The following is a 15,385-nucleotide window of genomic DNA, read 5'->3' as shown; positions in this document are numbered from 1 at the left end:
TTCAAAACTCCTTTAATAAAGTAGGTTATCACCTTTAGGGTTTTTTGGGATCACATGGAAAAATGAGAGTTTGAATTATACACATGCACGATCATCCCATGTAGTTAAGAATGCTCTAGTCCACACGAGACTTTTCATTGCAGGTTTATTTTCTGTTGCCTTTAAGTCAAGGATGTGAAACTTTAGGGTTCACGTTTATATGGGCATCCCTTTCTTCACTCCCCACCTTGAGGGGAGCCCTCATGCTTAAGGCCTTTTGAAGCTGTGAGGGGAGCTTGGAGTCTTCAGGCTTCAGCAGAAGTCCTCAGGACAAAAGCTGGCATTGATGCTTATTACCTTCAGTTGTTAATATTTCCACTTCATTTTTGATCTTCCTGCTAGTGTTGTTCATAGGCAATGCATTTCAGTGTTTTATTAATTTTTTTTTCACTTTTCATTTTGAAATAATTTAAACAAAACTAGTAAGAAATTCCACAAACCTTCATCCAGGTATCCCAAGTGTTAACATCTTATGTAACCATAGTAGTTATCAACATGAAGACATTTAATATTCACATAATGCTATTACCTATAGACATTATTCAGATTTCTTGAATTGTCCAACTAATAACCCCTTTCTGATTCAAGATCTAATCCAGGATCATACACTACATTTATCATCATATCTCTTTAGTGTCTTTTAACCTGGAACCCTGTCTTTATCACTTATAGCACTGATAATTTTTTAAGTGTTTTGGCCAATTGTTTGGTAGAAAGTTGAGTTTGATTCAGCAGTGCATCCTTAAAAAATCTTTCATATTTTATCCAGCATGTCACTTATTACAATTGGCAAAGTTGCTTGGGATTTCTAAAATTTAAAGTCTTAAGTTCATTTTTAAATTATTTTCATAGACTCTTCAGCTAATTATTTTTAATGCAAAAGATGAACATGGTAGGAGTCAGAAAATTAAGCAAATACAAGTTAGATGTGTGACTGTGCAATGAAGCCTTGGGATCTTTCATCCTTTACACCCAGGTGTTTGTCTAAGGATTTGACCTTGTACCTGCTAAGGCTTTTAAACAAATTGAGGAGGTAAGCGAAGTAGAGAAATGGTTCTGTCAGCTCTTTTAAGAAAGAATTTTAAGTTGAAGAAATGTCATTTTAAAATTATGTCATCAAGATGGTTTCAGACACTGCTTTTCTCCAGGGAAATTAGAAGAAAAAGGCATTAGTTCCAACTTTATTAGAGAACTTAAGACAGTCATTTATTTAATAAAATCATTAAGATGTACAGTAGTTGTAAATGAGGATCTTGGGTTTAGGTTATATTTGTGATGTGTCTTTTTACATCCTTTGGGTGTCGTAGGATAAAGAGGGTGGAAGCCATATATCGACATCAATTCTGTAAAGGAAGAGCTTTGGAGTCACCAAAGCTAACCTAAGTTGCAAATGGCTTTTAGAAGGCAGTGTGCTTCCTGCTGGAGGTACAGTAACAGATTCGTGCAGCGCCTGAGGGTCATGATCATGTCAAAAATTCTATGAGTACATTTCATACCATCCGTTTTGTAGAACACCATTTCACTATTTCACAGTTCATGGTACCTTGTTGGCTTTACATATGGACTCTTTTGCTATCTTGTCCTTGATGAGCAATGAAGTTCCACATTATAATGTTACCCTGGGAGACAGTCCTCTCTCTAGACACTTAAGTCAAATGGGACCTGCCTGGGCTGGTTTCTCAAAATGCTTAATACTAGAAAATTTTGTTTTCTTTCTTTCCTTTTTAGTTCTTAACGCTGAAAATCAGAAAGGAGACACAATAAATTTACTTGATCAGCGTGAAAAGAGGAATCACACACTCTGAATCAAACTGGAATCACATTCTTGTGTGTCAGAATCGAACAGAGATCACTACAATAGTCACGAGGGATTGAATACTGTGAAATGTAATAAGTAAAATATCTAAAGATGATTATTGTGGAGTTTTAGTTTGTATTTACAATGTAGGAAAATGAGATTGTCTTTGAGACAAGTGTTTTAGAGGTATTTTTGAAGTGTTTATATTGAGGTGTCAAAATTGTTGAAATTTGTTGGCTAATAGGTATTTCATAAGAAGATCAACACCAGAAGTAGAACACAGGTTCTCCTTCAAGTACGGCAACAGCAGGATTCATATTGTGAAGTGTAACGTTTGCTGTGAAGCGGACTCCCATACTCACAGAGCTCCTTGTCTTCAGGTCCCTCTGGAGTCATTCTCTTCGCCACATGCTGTGCTGAGACAGAAACCAGCCCTGCAGTCGGCACTGAGTGATTTTTAGTTTATTCTTCCGTGCTCACTTCTGGTTCTGACAATCAGTGGCCTAGAGCACTAACTGTTAACATAAACATCACTAGCAACGGTGTTAAACAAGTCTAAACACAGAGGTGTTTTGTGTGAGGATTTTTTAAAAGACTGCTCCTTGTACAATAACCCTTGTCATTAATGTACAAAATGCTTTCAAATGACTTGTAATTTGAATACCTGTGATCTATACTTGCCTTGCTTAGTATGTGTGGGCAAAGCATTACCAAGAAAAGCCACGAGTAGATTAGACTTCTGACACAACAGGGGCCAAAGCAGGGCTGACCGTGGGCACGTGTGGCAGAGAGGGCAGTACCGCACTGTGGGTGGATGTGCTGCAGACACTGCCTACTTCACTGCTAGAAGAAGAGAAGAGAAATTTGATGATGAAGGAGATACACAGCATACAGATTTGGAAAGTTTAGAAAGTAAAAAAAAAAAAATGCAATAGTTGTCTTTTTCAGTTTACACATGTACCTTGCGGTAAAGGACCATATCACAAACTGATTTAAAAACCAAAATTAATTTGCAAATGACTAATCATAATTTGCTTAATAGTGACATCAGGTTTGAGTTGGTTCTTAACATTGCGAATAAGAAAGGCTCCCTACAGGGTTAAGTGGGTGGTGATGCTTATTAAATCAGCATTGAGTCACAGGGCTTGAGATGCAGGGGCTTCAGGTCATGTGACATAACCCCCTGGTTAACAGAGAAGAGACTGGGTCCTGGAGGACTTCTGAAGCTTCTCCAGGCCCAGCCAGAGTGCCTGCCTCGCAGCCAGCTGCGGACTCCTGGTGCCCCTGCTGCCACTGAGGGGCGGGGCCTGGTCTCCATTCAGGTTATAATCGCCAACTTGAATGCTGTGTGCTATTTTCTTACCTAATCATTAAGATTATAAGTTTCCACCCAGAAAAGGCAACTGAAGGGTGTGAAAGTAGCTTTATAAGATACTCATCTAGGTCCTTGTCCAGCCTCCCTCTGTCTGAGTCTTAGTCAGTCTTAGGGTTGATGTCTTGCATATTAGCCTTTGTTCATCTCATGTTTAATCAGTGTGCCTGGAGTTGCTGAGAAATGAAACTCTGTTCAGGTTTTAAAACTGCTTTCAGTTTTCCCTTCATCTGCTGTTGAAACTGGAATCAGCTTGTAAACTGTGGATTAAGGATGGTCATTTGCCTTATTAATTAAACCTTTCTGTGGAATGAGATGCCGATATAAATAAAAAATAATCATGATTTAATCTCCCTGTACAGAGGCACCTGAAAGCTGTTTGTTCGGGAGGGGTGTACTTCACGTGTTCTTCAAGCAGTCATGCTTTATTGCTGTTGGCTTCCCTTGGGATCAACTATTCCAAGGAACAATCTAGAAATGCCACAGCTATTTATTTAAAAAATAAAACCTGTGTAATAAGCATCAAATAGATTATCCAACAACGTGGTCTTTTGGGTTCATCTAAAATCAGCAGCTAGTCCAATTTTTAATAAACCGTTTGATTCACACCCTCCTCTATATTCTCAAATGGTGTGTAGACAAGGAGTGATTATTAATTTGATCTTTTTTCCTGCAGATGAAGATTGCCATAGCAGCTTTGGATTAGATTTCATGAATCATCTAATCATTGCACCTAGCATACCTTTGTGTGATGGAATTTGAAAAAACATTCCCTGTTTAAGTCACTGTGGTGTCATTAAATAAGTAGGTTGATAACTGGCATAATTGTTTTACTTGGTAATTGGTGGTTGTAATTGTAGAAGAGAATTGTAATTTCAGAGTCTTTTAAGGTCCGGGGGGGAACTGGTCTATTCTCATTATGTATTTTAGCCTAAAAGATTATAAGGTAATCTTTATTAATGATTAATAACAACAATTAATCATTAATAGAAATGGTAATCTTTACTAATGATTGTAGATTAAGGATAGTTTATGGGACACTCAGCCCACTTCTAACACTTGCCTTTGAAATGAGTTTGAAAATATATATAATTTAACTTTCCATTAACTCTGAGTTATACTAATATTTTTTCACATTGTTATCTTACATTTTGAAATTAGTATTAGAAAGTTGGGGAAATGGCTTATCTTGTGTATTTAAATGTTTGTGTTCTATTTCAGCTCAGAGGGCAACACTTTCTTAAGGGTACTAACTAAGCCACTGTTCTTAACAACTGATTTGTAAGGTTCTGGTAATGTGCACAGTGAAGGATTACTCAAAAGTAGGTAAGAGATGCACTGTGCTTGTTGATGTGCCTGTGAAACTCATCTCTGGGAAGGAGACATGACTTGAAACATTCTCATCTGTAAACTATATATAAACTTAATGACTTTTATAAACCAAGACCTTGAGACAAATACCTGCTTTTTTTAAAAAAAAATTCCTTACTCCTTAGAATAAAACTAAATGTTCTAAAGTAAAATAAAAATCCTGCATTGAGTGACACAGGCTTACACTTCATATCCCTACAGAGATTCTAATATTGTGAGGGGTGCTTGGTAGTAAGTTTGACTAAAGTTCAAATAAAGACTGAGTGATCAGAGATGTAGCCCTAGGTAACCTAACTTTTCATATAACTGAAGTTTTGCCTTTTAGAACCTTCATAAACAGATTTAGGTGAACATATGCGTTTTTAGAATGAATGTTAATAGACACGTAAGAATGAGGATGAAAACTCAAGAAGTAAGCCAGAGCCTTTGTGGAGCAGCTCCTGATGTTAGAGCTTGCTTTTACTAATTTGGCTCTCTTAAAGTTGTAGTAAAATGACAGCGGAACTTCCAGTACAATGTAACATGTCTGCCTTTATCCAGAACTCAAACCTTCACCTGAATGTCTTAGCTCACACCAAAAAAGGGGCCATGTTATTATTTCACACTTGAGTATCATTTAAAAGAGTAGTTCTGTGACCTTAACCACCAGTCTACAGCTGCCAGTTTTTTCCCTGTGAAGGCCAATTCTGCTATAACATCCTTGCTCTGGCTTTTTGAGATGGGTTCATTCAAAAGTTATTCTGGAAGTCAATGGATGACAAATCTCTGATCAGAACAAAGCACCACACTTTCCTTTAAGCTTGGCTTAAAGGTTTGGCCTAAAACGTTTGAATTCTACACAGATGGTTGCAGGTACTGCATCTTTACCTTATCAGTAGTTTAGAAATTCAGTGTTGCATAATAACTTTATGTGGTCCTCCAAAAGCTGATACATTCCTTTACAGAAGGCATTGTTAGCAGAGGACTACAGAAAAAATTCTATACTTTAAGTGAATGCAACCAATTTCTTCAGCTGATGCAAACTGTTTAGGGGCAAGGCTACCAGACTCCAATTTACCACCTCCAGGTTCCTACTTCAAAACTCCATTACCATTCTTAGTGTCCTGTGTTCTCACCATTGTCTCAGATTGAGCCTTCCTACTGCCCTGGAGGCCTTGATTTTAACCTTCATTCAGTTTTCCAATTGATTGCCTCCAGGATGTCTTTTATATTTTTAAAAGATCCACATCCCATTAACTGAGTGAGCAGGTTCTGCAAAGATGAAGGCGTTTTTCTCAAGTATATACTACAGCTGGGAAGATTAAAAAATAACTACAACCGAAAATGCTAAAAAGTTGGCTTAGAGCTCAACATTCAGAAAACTAAAACCATGGCATCTGGTCCCATCACTTCATGGCAAATAGATGGGGAAACAGTGGGAACAGTGACAGACTTTATTTTGGGGGGCTCCAAAATCACTGCAGATGGTGATTGCAGCCATGAAATTAAAAGATGCTTGCTCCGTGGGAGAAAAGCTATGACCAACCTAGACAGCATATTAAAAAGCAGAGACATTCCTTTGTCAGCAAAGGTCCATCTAGTTAGGGCTATGGTTTTTCCAGTAGTCATGTATAGATGTGAGAGTGGGACTATAAAGAAAGCTGAGTGCCAAATAATTGATGCTTTTGAACTGTGGTGCTGGAGAAGACTCTTGAGAGTGCCTTGGACTGCAAGGAGATCCAACCAGTCCATCCTAAAGGAGATCAGTCCTGGATGTTCACTGGAAGGACTGATGTCGAAGCTGAAACTCTAATACTTTGGCCACCTGATGTGAAAAGCTGACTCATTTGGAAAGACCCTGATGCTGGGAAGGATTGAGGGCAGGAGAAGGGGACGACAGAAGATGAGATGATTGGATGGCATCACCGACTCGATGGACATGAGTTTGGGTAAACTCCGGGAGATGGTGATGGACAGGGAAGCCTGGCATGCTGCAGTTCTGTGGTTCATGGGGTCACAAAGAGTTGGATATGACTGAGCGACTGAACTGAAAATGCTAAGCACTTTTAAACGGTTTGGCCTAAACAAGGAGATACAGGAGCATTATCTGAAGATCTAATGTTTCAGAAACTTGAAGGATAAAGAGAAGCTGTCCAAGAGAAGAGGTTGGCTGGTCAGAGGAAAAGCAACATAAGATGCAGCTTGAGGAGCCCAGGGGAGAGGGCAGAAATGAAGTGGCCAAACCAGGTGTCGCTTAGTGAAGACTATCATTAAGGAGAGAACAGTTGGTCTTTTATGATCATACCAGCTCCTCCAAGAACAGGGTTGGGTAAGGATGAATGTGGAGAAGTCAGTTCTAAAGAATGATTCCATTATTTCACACCCCACTCACTAACACTTCAGTGTACTGATTCTGCCCTACCTCTTCAAAAAGGTTTACTATTGTCGCCAGCAACCTGTCAGATCCAGTGGACCCATTTTGGTCCTTATCTTAGGCTTATTAGCTGTATGTGGCCCTGCATTGCCTATTTTCTGGCTAAATCTCCTTTTCATGCCAGAGAAAAACTCTCCTAAACTTTTCTAAACGGGTGGCTTTTTTGACCAGTAATTAAGGTGATTTCTTAGAAGGCCAGACAGAGTCTTATAAAACAAGTGACATAGAAACTTGGTCAGAGGGTGGCATGGCATGATTTTAAGGCGCTCACTTTGGTTTCATCTCCTACCTGCTCCTTTCTCCCACCTCTGCCCTGGCCCACTCTTAGAACTTGGTTATCCTGACTCTTCTTGGGACCAATCTCAGGCTCTTCAACATGTTCCCTGAGCAACTGCAACCCCCAGCTGCTGCTGCTGCTGTGTCGCTTCAGTCGTGTCTGACTCTGAGCGACCCCATAGATGGCAGCCCACCAGGCTCCTCCGTCCATGGGATTTTCCAGGCAAGAGTAGTGGAGTGGGGTGCCATTGCCTTCTCTGGCAACCCCCAGTGCAGGCCTCAGTTTACAGTTCATCTCTGCAGCCACTTAGTCTTCAGTTCATGTCTACCCAAGAATGCTCCTTTCAGCTCCACACCAAACTACTTGCCACTTTCACTAGGGTGTTTTTCAAAGACAGCTCAACAAGGCATTTTCTGGTGGTCCCGTGGTTAGGATTCCATGCTTCCACTGCCAGGGGCCTGAGTTTAATTCCCCATCAGGGAACTATGACCTTGCAAGCTGCACAGCCTGAAAGAAAAAATGACATCTAAAACAATCTTTATCCCTGAACCTTGTCTCCTATTTTGCCTATATAAGCGAATAGCACCACATCTATCTAGTTGCAAAGCCGTAAAACCTATGAATCATCACCCTTGATTCCCACAAACTCACCAAAGTCCTGTACCTCTTATCTTTTGATTCCATTCATCTCTGTTCCCTCTGCCACTACCTTAAGACCAACCATCACTTCTCACCTAACAAGCTTCCCTGCCTACAGCGTTTTTTAAACTTTACAATACTGTATTGGTTTTGCCATACATCAACATGAATCCGCCACGTGTTCCCAAACCTGAACCCCCCTCATACCATCTCTCCCCATACCATCTCTCTGGGTCATCCCAGTGCACCAGCCCCAAGCATCCTGTATCTCACATCAAACCTAGACTGGCGATTCCTTTCTTACATATTATACATGTTTCAATGCCATTCTTCCAAATCATCCCACCCTCTCCCTCTCCCTCAAGAGTCTAAAAGACTGTTCTATACATCTGTCTTTTTTGCTGTCTCGCATACAGGGTTATCATTACCATCTTTCTAAATTCCATATATATGTGTTAGTATACTGTATTGTGGAGAAGGCAATGGCACCCCACTCCAGTACTCTTGCCTGGAAAATCCCATGGATGGAGGAGCCTGGTAGGCTGCAGTCTATGGGGTTGCTAGGAGTCAGACACAACTGAGCGACTTCACTTTTACTCTTCACTTTCATGCATTGGAGAAGGAAATTGCAACCCACTCCAGTGTTCTTGCCTGGAGAATCCCAAGGACGGGGGAGCCTGGTGGGCTGCCATCTCTGGGGTCGCACAGAGTTGGACACGACTGAGGCGACTTAGCAGCAGCAGCATACTGTATTGGTGTTTTTCTTTCTGGCTTACTTCACTCTGTATAATCGGCTCCAGTTCCATCCACCTCATTAGAACTGAAATGTATTCTTTTTAACGGCTGAATAATACTCCATTGTGTATATGTACCACAGCTTTCTTAGCCATTCATCTGCTGATGGACATCTAGGTTGCTTCCATGTCCTGGCTATTATAAACAGTGCTATGATGAACATTGGGGTACACATGTCTCTTTCAATTCTGGTTTCCTTGGTGTGTATGCCCAGCAGTGGGATTGCTGGGTCATAAGGCAGTTCTATTTCTGTTTTTTTAAGGAATCTCCACACTGTTCTCCATAGTGGCTGTACTAGTTTGCATTCCCACCAACAGTGTAAGAGGCTTCCCTTTTCTCCACACCCTCTCCAGCATTTATTGCTTGTAGACTTTTGGATCGCGGCCATTCTGACTGGTGTGAAGTGGTACCTCATTGTGGTTTTGATTTGCATTTCTCTGATGAGTGATGTTGAGCATCTTTTCATGTTTGTTAGCCATCTGTATGTCTTCTTTGGAGAAATGTCTGTTTAGTTCTTCGGCCCATTTTTTGATTGGGTTGTTTATTTTTCTGGAATTGAGCTGCAGGAGTTACTTGTATATTTTTGAGATTAGTTGTCAGTTGCTTCATTTGCTATTATTTTCTCCCATTCCAAAGGCTGTCTTTTCACCTTGCTCAGCCTTTTGAACCAGTAATCATGAGCAAGCAGATCTGATTTGATTGTGCTGTTCACCTGATTCCAACCTTCCAGCGGTATCCACCAACATCAGTCAACAGTCTCCCCTTACTTCCAGCTCCTCTCTCCAGTCCCTTATCCTGCTCTATACTTTAGTCAACTGCCACCTTCTCACCTCAGGCCTGTGCCCATCTGTGTCCCCGTCAAGGGACTCAGCTACTGCCCATCGTTAACCTTTGGGACCTGGATGAGACGGTGACTTTCTCCATAAATCATGTGAGGTGGGTCTCCTACACCAGCACACTGCATTTTCCCCAGGGCATGATAAAGACTTGTTAGTTTTTCTGCATTCTTATGCTTGTTAGATCTGTGAGGGGAGAGGTGGTTTTCCTGCATTCATATGGTGGTTAGATCTGTGAGGGGAGAGGTAGTCTTATTTCCCCCATCATTTTTTTTTTTTGCACCTTGCATGGTAGGTTTCTAAAAAGTTCTGAAAAAGGCAACTTTCAGCTTTTCTGATTAGAAACCTGCAGCTGAAGCTTAGGAACACTCTTTGCTCTTAGGGAGAAGAGCCACTCCTGAAAAAACAGCCTTAGGTGCTCTATAATTAGGCAGAACACTTGCACAGTAACTTTCATGTACATTTGCAGCTGACCTAAAGTGAAAGTGAAGTCACTCAGTCATGTCCGACTCTTTGCGACCCCGTGGACTGTAGCCCACCAGGCTCCTCCGTCCATGGGACTGTCCAGGCAAGAATACTGTAGTGGGTTGCCATTTCCTTCTCTAGGGGATCTTCCCGACCAAAGGATCGAACCCAGGTCTCCCACATTGCAGGCAGACGCTTTAACTTCTGAGCCACCAGGGAAGCAGCTGACCTAACTAGACATCAATTTAAAAATGCTAGCGCACGCTCTTAATCCATGGTTTCTGTTGGCACTGATCCACATTCTTATAGCTCGCCTCAGGCTCTTGGCTATCTGCCAAATCTTGGTGCCTCATTTAGCCTCTTTGCGTTTTGAATTCTTTCTTCTGTTGCCTCTTTTGTACCATTTTTCTTGTTTAAAATGACCAGAAATTACCAGCCACAAACAGTGTTTTCCTTCCCAGAAAACTAACCAAATAGAACGCAACAGATACATTCTTTATCTCTTTATAGCTGTTTCTTTTGTACAGACTACTTTTTTTTTTTTAAGACTTCTGGATTCTGAGATTTCAAGATGTCTACTGGCTGTTCCTGGATAACATGTTTATCACCACTCTTGGTAAAGAGAGCCTGTCTGTTTCAGGAGCTGAGAAAGAGGAGTCAGGAATGTTCTTACTCTACAGTCGGCTCTACTACAGTAGGCAAGATTTATGCAGGTTAGCTGCTTTAAGATATTTCCAGAAATAAAGTTTCAATAAGACATCTGCAAGAACGGTGTCAAATAAGAATTAAGATACTTGAAACTCAGAACCCTTTCAACCATAAAGGAAATACAAAACTGCTGCTGGTTTTAAGCCAAGCCAAAGGCTCAATGTAACTCCTTCTGCTAACAATACTGTCTTGTTAATAGCAGGACTAAAGAAAGGAAAGGGCCCCAGATATCACGGCAATATGGGACAGAACAGCAGTGCAGACGGGGGAGGAACTAGCAGCAAAGGAAGAAAGCTGGGACCACTGGCACTGGGCACTTGTAGGTACAGGTGAATTTAAGTCAATTTTCAGAGCCAGAGGATGCTGGAAAGGCCCCAGCTGAAAATGTTTCATGGGTTAAACTAAGTAAGTGGTAATAAAAAGCAGTATGTCATGTTTAAACCTAATCCTATAATATCACTAGTAAACATGATGTGTTATCTTAAAAAAAAAAAGGGCTAAAAGTAACAGTTAAAAGGATTAAAAACATTCTGACAAAAAAAATTCTGATATATAAGATACTGTGACACACAAAATCACAATCCCTGTGACTTAGTATCCCTATATAGCTAGGCGGCTGCTGCTGCTGCTGCTGCTGCTGCTGCTGCTGCTGCTGCTGCTGCTGCTGCTGCTGCTGCTGCTATGTCGCTTCAGTCGTGTCCGACTGTGTGACCCCATAGACGGTCCCCCAAAACCTCCCTTAAGTGTATTTAGCCCAAATCCCATGTGAGTGTTTACTAAATCCCTTGATTTGAAACTTTTAATTTTGAACTGCTCAAATATTAAGAGTAAACACCTTCAATTCTTAACACGTATCAACAAAGTGCTATTTTTTCATCCCCACTAGTGCATTTTTTTGTCAAGAAATTTATTAACCTTTACAAACACTATTTTCACTCATTCATAAAAAATGATTTATGATTAAATCTGTAATAAAACCATATAACATTCATCAATGCATTCGATAAGACTAGTTTCATCCATGGAACATAATAAACCACTTTAAAACAGCAGTTTTCATTCACGTCATATAAGGCTGTCAAATTAAAAGTATTCCTTATAATGGGTTGTTATCCAAGAAATCCATTTCACTTCACGTTATGTGGTAAGACTGATGGATAGATCCTCTAAGAACAGAATCTGAAAGTAGACTCCACCCTTTTGGTCCCCTTTTCAGTCTTTCTCTCAAACAAGTTTCACAACAGGAAAATATTTGTGAGCAGAGAAATCAAATTCAGGAGGAACCTGTGAAAACAAAGTCAATCAATGTATCTTATACATATTTAGACAGTAAACAAAATAAGGACTTTTAATTTTAGACTCTTGTGTTTTTAGAAACAAGGAAAAGAAAATGATTTAGCTTATCTCTGCATCTGTGAAGGTCATTAGAAAACATGCTGACCAATGGTTTTCTATTTTTAGAGAATACTTAATGAAGATAGACTTAAATTACAGGAAAAGGTCATGGGTCAGTGATTTCTTTCGGTCCCAGGGTAGCTGCTACTTCTGAGCAATGAAGAGAGTCACTGGTAAAGCAGAGGTGATAAGAAAGAGGGATAACAGAAAAGCAATGAGAACAAACAAATAGAGGTATGTATTACATAATGCACAGATGCCAGCAGAAATGGCTCAGTGGTTGGCCTCTTTCTTCTGCACCGAATGTTGATACAGCACCAATGAAACACCAACCAAGGGAGGCTTACAGAATCTTCCATCTCCCGAGCAATTAAAGTATTCATTTACTGAAGCATTCACTTTTCTAAAGATGGATGACTTTTTAAATAACTCCCATAAATTGGTTTTCACACATTTTCTTTTGTTACCTGAAGTCATTCAGTAATTTATGTGGAAGGGCAGAGCAAACTTTAGAGATTTTAAGTCAACAAAATCTGTAAGTTTCAAGGCAAAATGGCAAGCTCCAATTTATTTTCTGCCACTGAATCTCTTTTAGAATCATCTTTATGGGCATTTTGACTTTTTTGTAATATTTATTCATCTTACTAAAAAAAATGAAGTTTATAACAATTGAATAACAATATATTTTACCTTTGATTCCTTTTTGTGTCCTCCTGCCAATAACTTCATGACCACAAAGTTGGGTTTGGCAACCTTTAAAATTCTATTGACCTAAATAATAAACAACATTAAGCTATTGAAACAATCAAAACATAAAATTCATAGTCAAAATATATTGATTTATAGATACCAATAGGAATGTGGCCCAAAATAAGTGTCAGTATTTTATTAAAATGAAACCAATTTCAAAATATGAGTACCACCATGTATCTTTTAGTAACAAAGAACTCTAGTTTACCATCATGAAAACTTGAAAGGACTACTGTATCTTGTTTTCATTAAAACCAAAAAGCATTACATTGTGAAGTCCTGCAAAGCAGTACAACATGTTAGGGGCACAGACTCTAGAGTTAAGCTGTCTAGTTTCAAAGTCCAGTTTTGCCACTTAATAGCTGTGAAACCTCTGCAAGTTTTCTAATCTCTCTGTTCTCAGTTTCTTCATTTGTAAAAATGGGGATATAATTTACCTATCCCACAAAGATTTGTGAGGACTGAGTTAACACATATTACAATCTGAAACTCACGCCTAGCAGGCAGTAAGCGTCCTTTAACTGGTATTTCTGACAACCATTTGTCCAAAACGTTTCACCTGAAAATATGAGTAACAATGGAATGGAATACTCACTTCTCTTTAAGAGGGAGTAATGGGCAACTTGAAGAAAAAAAAATTGCCTACTTCTTACTGACCTCACTTGACACATCACCTCAAGTTCAGGAACTGCTGCCCCTCAGCTCCATTATCACATAGCCACTCACCTACATGACTACTCCATTTGGGCATCCAAAAGCCATGTCCAAAACTGAGCTCCTGACCTTCCCAGCCTTGCCTCCCCACATGTTCCAGCCTCAGTCTTCCCCTTACAACTCAATCCAACCAGATGGTGCTCAGGTCAAAAACCTCAAAACCATCCTTGACTCCTGTTTTTCTCTAATTTCACCTCCAATCCATCAGTCAATCCCACTGGCTAGACCTTAAAATTTATAGAGAATGGAATCACTTCTGATCCACTGGCACTACCATCTGTCACCTGGATCACAGACATGGCCTCTTAACTGGCTCCCTGGCTTCCATCCTTGATTTCACCAGTCTATTTTACCAACACAGTGGCCAGCATGGTGATACTTTAGAACAAAAATCAGATCTGGTCACATTAAAACTCTCCAACAGCTCAAACCTGTGTTCACCTCACTCCAGCACACAGCCCTGGGCTGTTCTTCAAATACTCCCAGCAACACTCCTGCCTTTGTACCTTTACACATGTGGATCCCCCTGCCTAGAAGGCTCCATTCCTGGGTGGTCATATCCTTGCTTCTCTACCTTCCTCCAAGATTTTCTCAGAGGCCAACTTATTTAAAAATGTCTAATCCCTTCCACTTCCATACCTCTGGGAGCATTCACTATCTCTATTCTCAGAAGAAAAATCTCTTTTAAGGTTTTTCTTCATAGTACTTCTGATCTTCTAATAGACTATTTATTTGCTGCCTGCCCCCTGCTGCCCCTAGAAGGGTCCAGATTTCTGTTTGGTTTTTTTCCCCCTGCTGGAATATACCAGAGTACTTAGGACATAATACACACTCGACAATGTCTGTGTATTTATCATTTCCCACATGTACACAGGTATCTGTAAGGTAAATCCCAAGAAGCAGAATTTCAGGGCCTAGGTACCTGTGATTTTTTGACAGATCGCTAAAATACCTTTCATGGAGGCTGTATCAAGATATACCCCTCAAAATGGTCGGTGTGTTACTCTCATTTACAGAATAAATACATTTCAATAAACTAGGTTATATAGTAAGTTAATCAAACTCATAAGAGGCTGAAACAATATTTTGTATTTTGCAAGTTCTAAGCTCTGTAGAATGATACTCAAAATAGTCTTCAAAACAATAGGCTTTATTTTAAATGGTCAAATAGAATAAGGTTGTTTTTACTTCCTGTGATAACTGACCAGATCATTTTTTAGATTTAAGATTTATATAATTATATTTTAATACAGTAAACTATAGATTAAAATTTTTAAAATTTAATGTTAACATTACTGAGCTGTAGATCAATCTGGGTCTTATTTCTATTCTTCCAGCTTTATGGTTCTAAGTACTAATTTCTCTTTGCACTGATTTCTAAATTTACACAAAGGAGATATTTGTATCACTTCTTTCATCATATAATTTTAAGTCTGACAAGGTTAACAAAGTGATTGAAATCCTTAGCAGAAACATCACAGTCTTCATTTATTAATACTATAAGGTTCATTTTATAATTAAACTATTATCCAGTAGTAAGTGATGTACTTCCTGACAAACTTCCTGTAGAATAACTGTGACTGCAGTTTTACCTCATGGTCTGGGTTTGGGATATTTTCCAGTATCATTTTTGCCTGCTGAAAGTGCTTACTAGCTGCCACATACAGTTCTGGAGACTGAGGAGGAGGGCTATACTTATTGAGGTCAGACATTTCCTAAAAAGGAAGAAATATTATTATTTAAAATATGTTTAATGTGAAAAAACTCTAAAATACTTTCTTAAATTAAAGAATTCTACATTGATTATCCATTC

At 39.5% G+C, this 15,385-nt stretch overlaps 2 protein-coding genes across 3 annotated transcripts in view; one reads left to right on the top strand and one right to left on the bottom strand.

Annotated features, from left to right (window-relative positions):
- GOLM1 (golgi membrane protein 1) overlaps window positions 1-3,775 on the top strand; it is a 57,562-nt gene extending 53,787 nt beyond the window's left edge. The window contains exon 10 of the mRNA XM_052644894.1: window positions 1,768-3,775. Within this exon, the coding sequence (XP_052500854.1) occupies window positions 1,768-1,844 (77 nt within the window). The 3' untranslated portion in view covers window positions 1,845-3,775. The remainder of the gene's footprint in view (window positions 1-1,767) is intronic.
- A 7,887-nt stretch (window positions 3,776-11,662) lies between these two features.
- NAA35 (N-alpha-acetyltransferase 35, NatC auxiliary subunit) overlaps window positions 11,663-15,385 on the bottom strand; it is a 102,123-nt gene continuing 98,400 nt past the window's right edge. For both annotated transcript variants that reach the window (XM_052644874.1, XM_052644873.1), the window contains exons 21-23: window positions 15,165-15,287; window positions 12,799-12,879; window positions 11,663-11,997 (exon numbers count right to left, since the gene is read on the bottom strand). In XM_052644874.1, coding sequence (XP_052500834.1) covers window positions 11,938-11,997; window positions 12,799-12,879; window positions 15,165-15,287 — 264 coding nt within the window. In that variant the 3' untranslated portion in view covers window positions 11,663-11,937. The remainder of the gene's footprint in view (window positions 11,998-12,798; window positions 12,880-15,164; window positions 15,288-15,385) is intronic.

Source organism: Budorcas taxicolor, chromosome 8 (assembly GCF_023091745.1).
Source record: "Budorcas taxicolor isolate Tak-1 chromosome 8, Takin1.1, whole genome shotgun sequence".
NCBI classification, from domain to species: domain Eukaryota; kingdom Metazoa; phylum Chordata; class Mammalia; order Artiodactyla; family Bovidae; genus Budorcas; species Budorcas taxicolor.
This window is presented reverse-complemented; position numbering and strand designations above follow the sequence as displayed.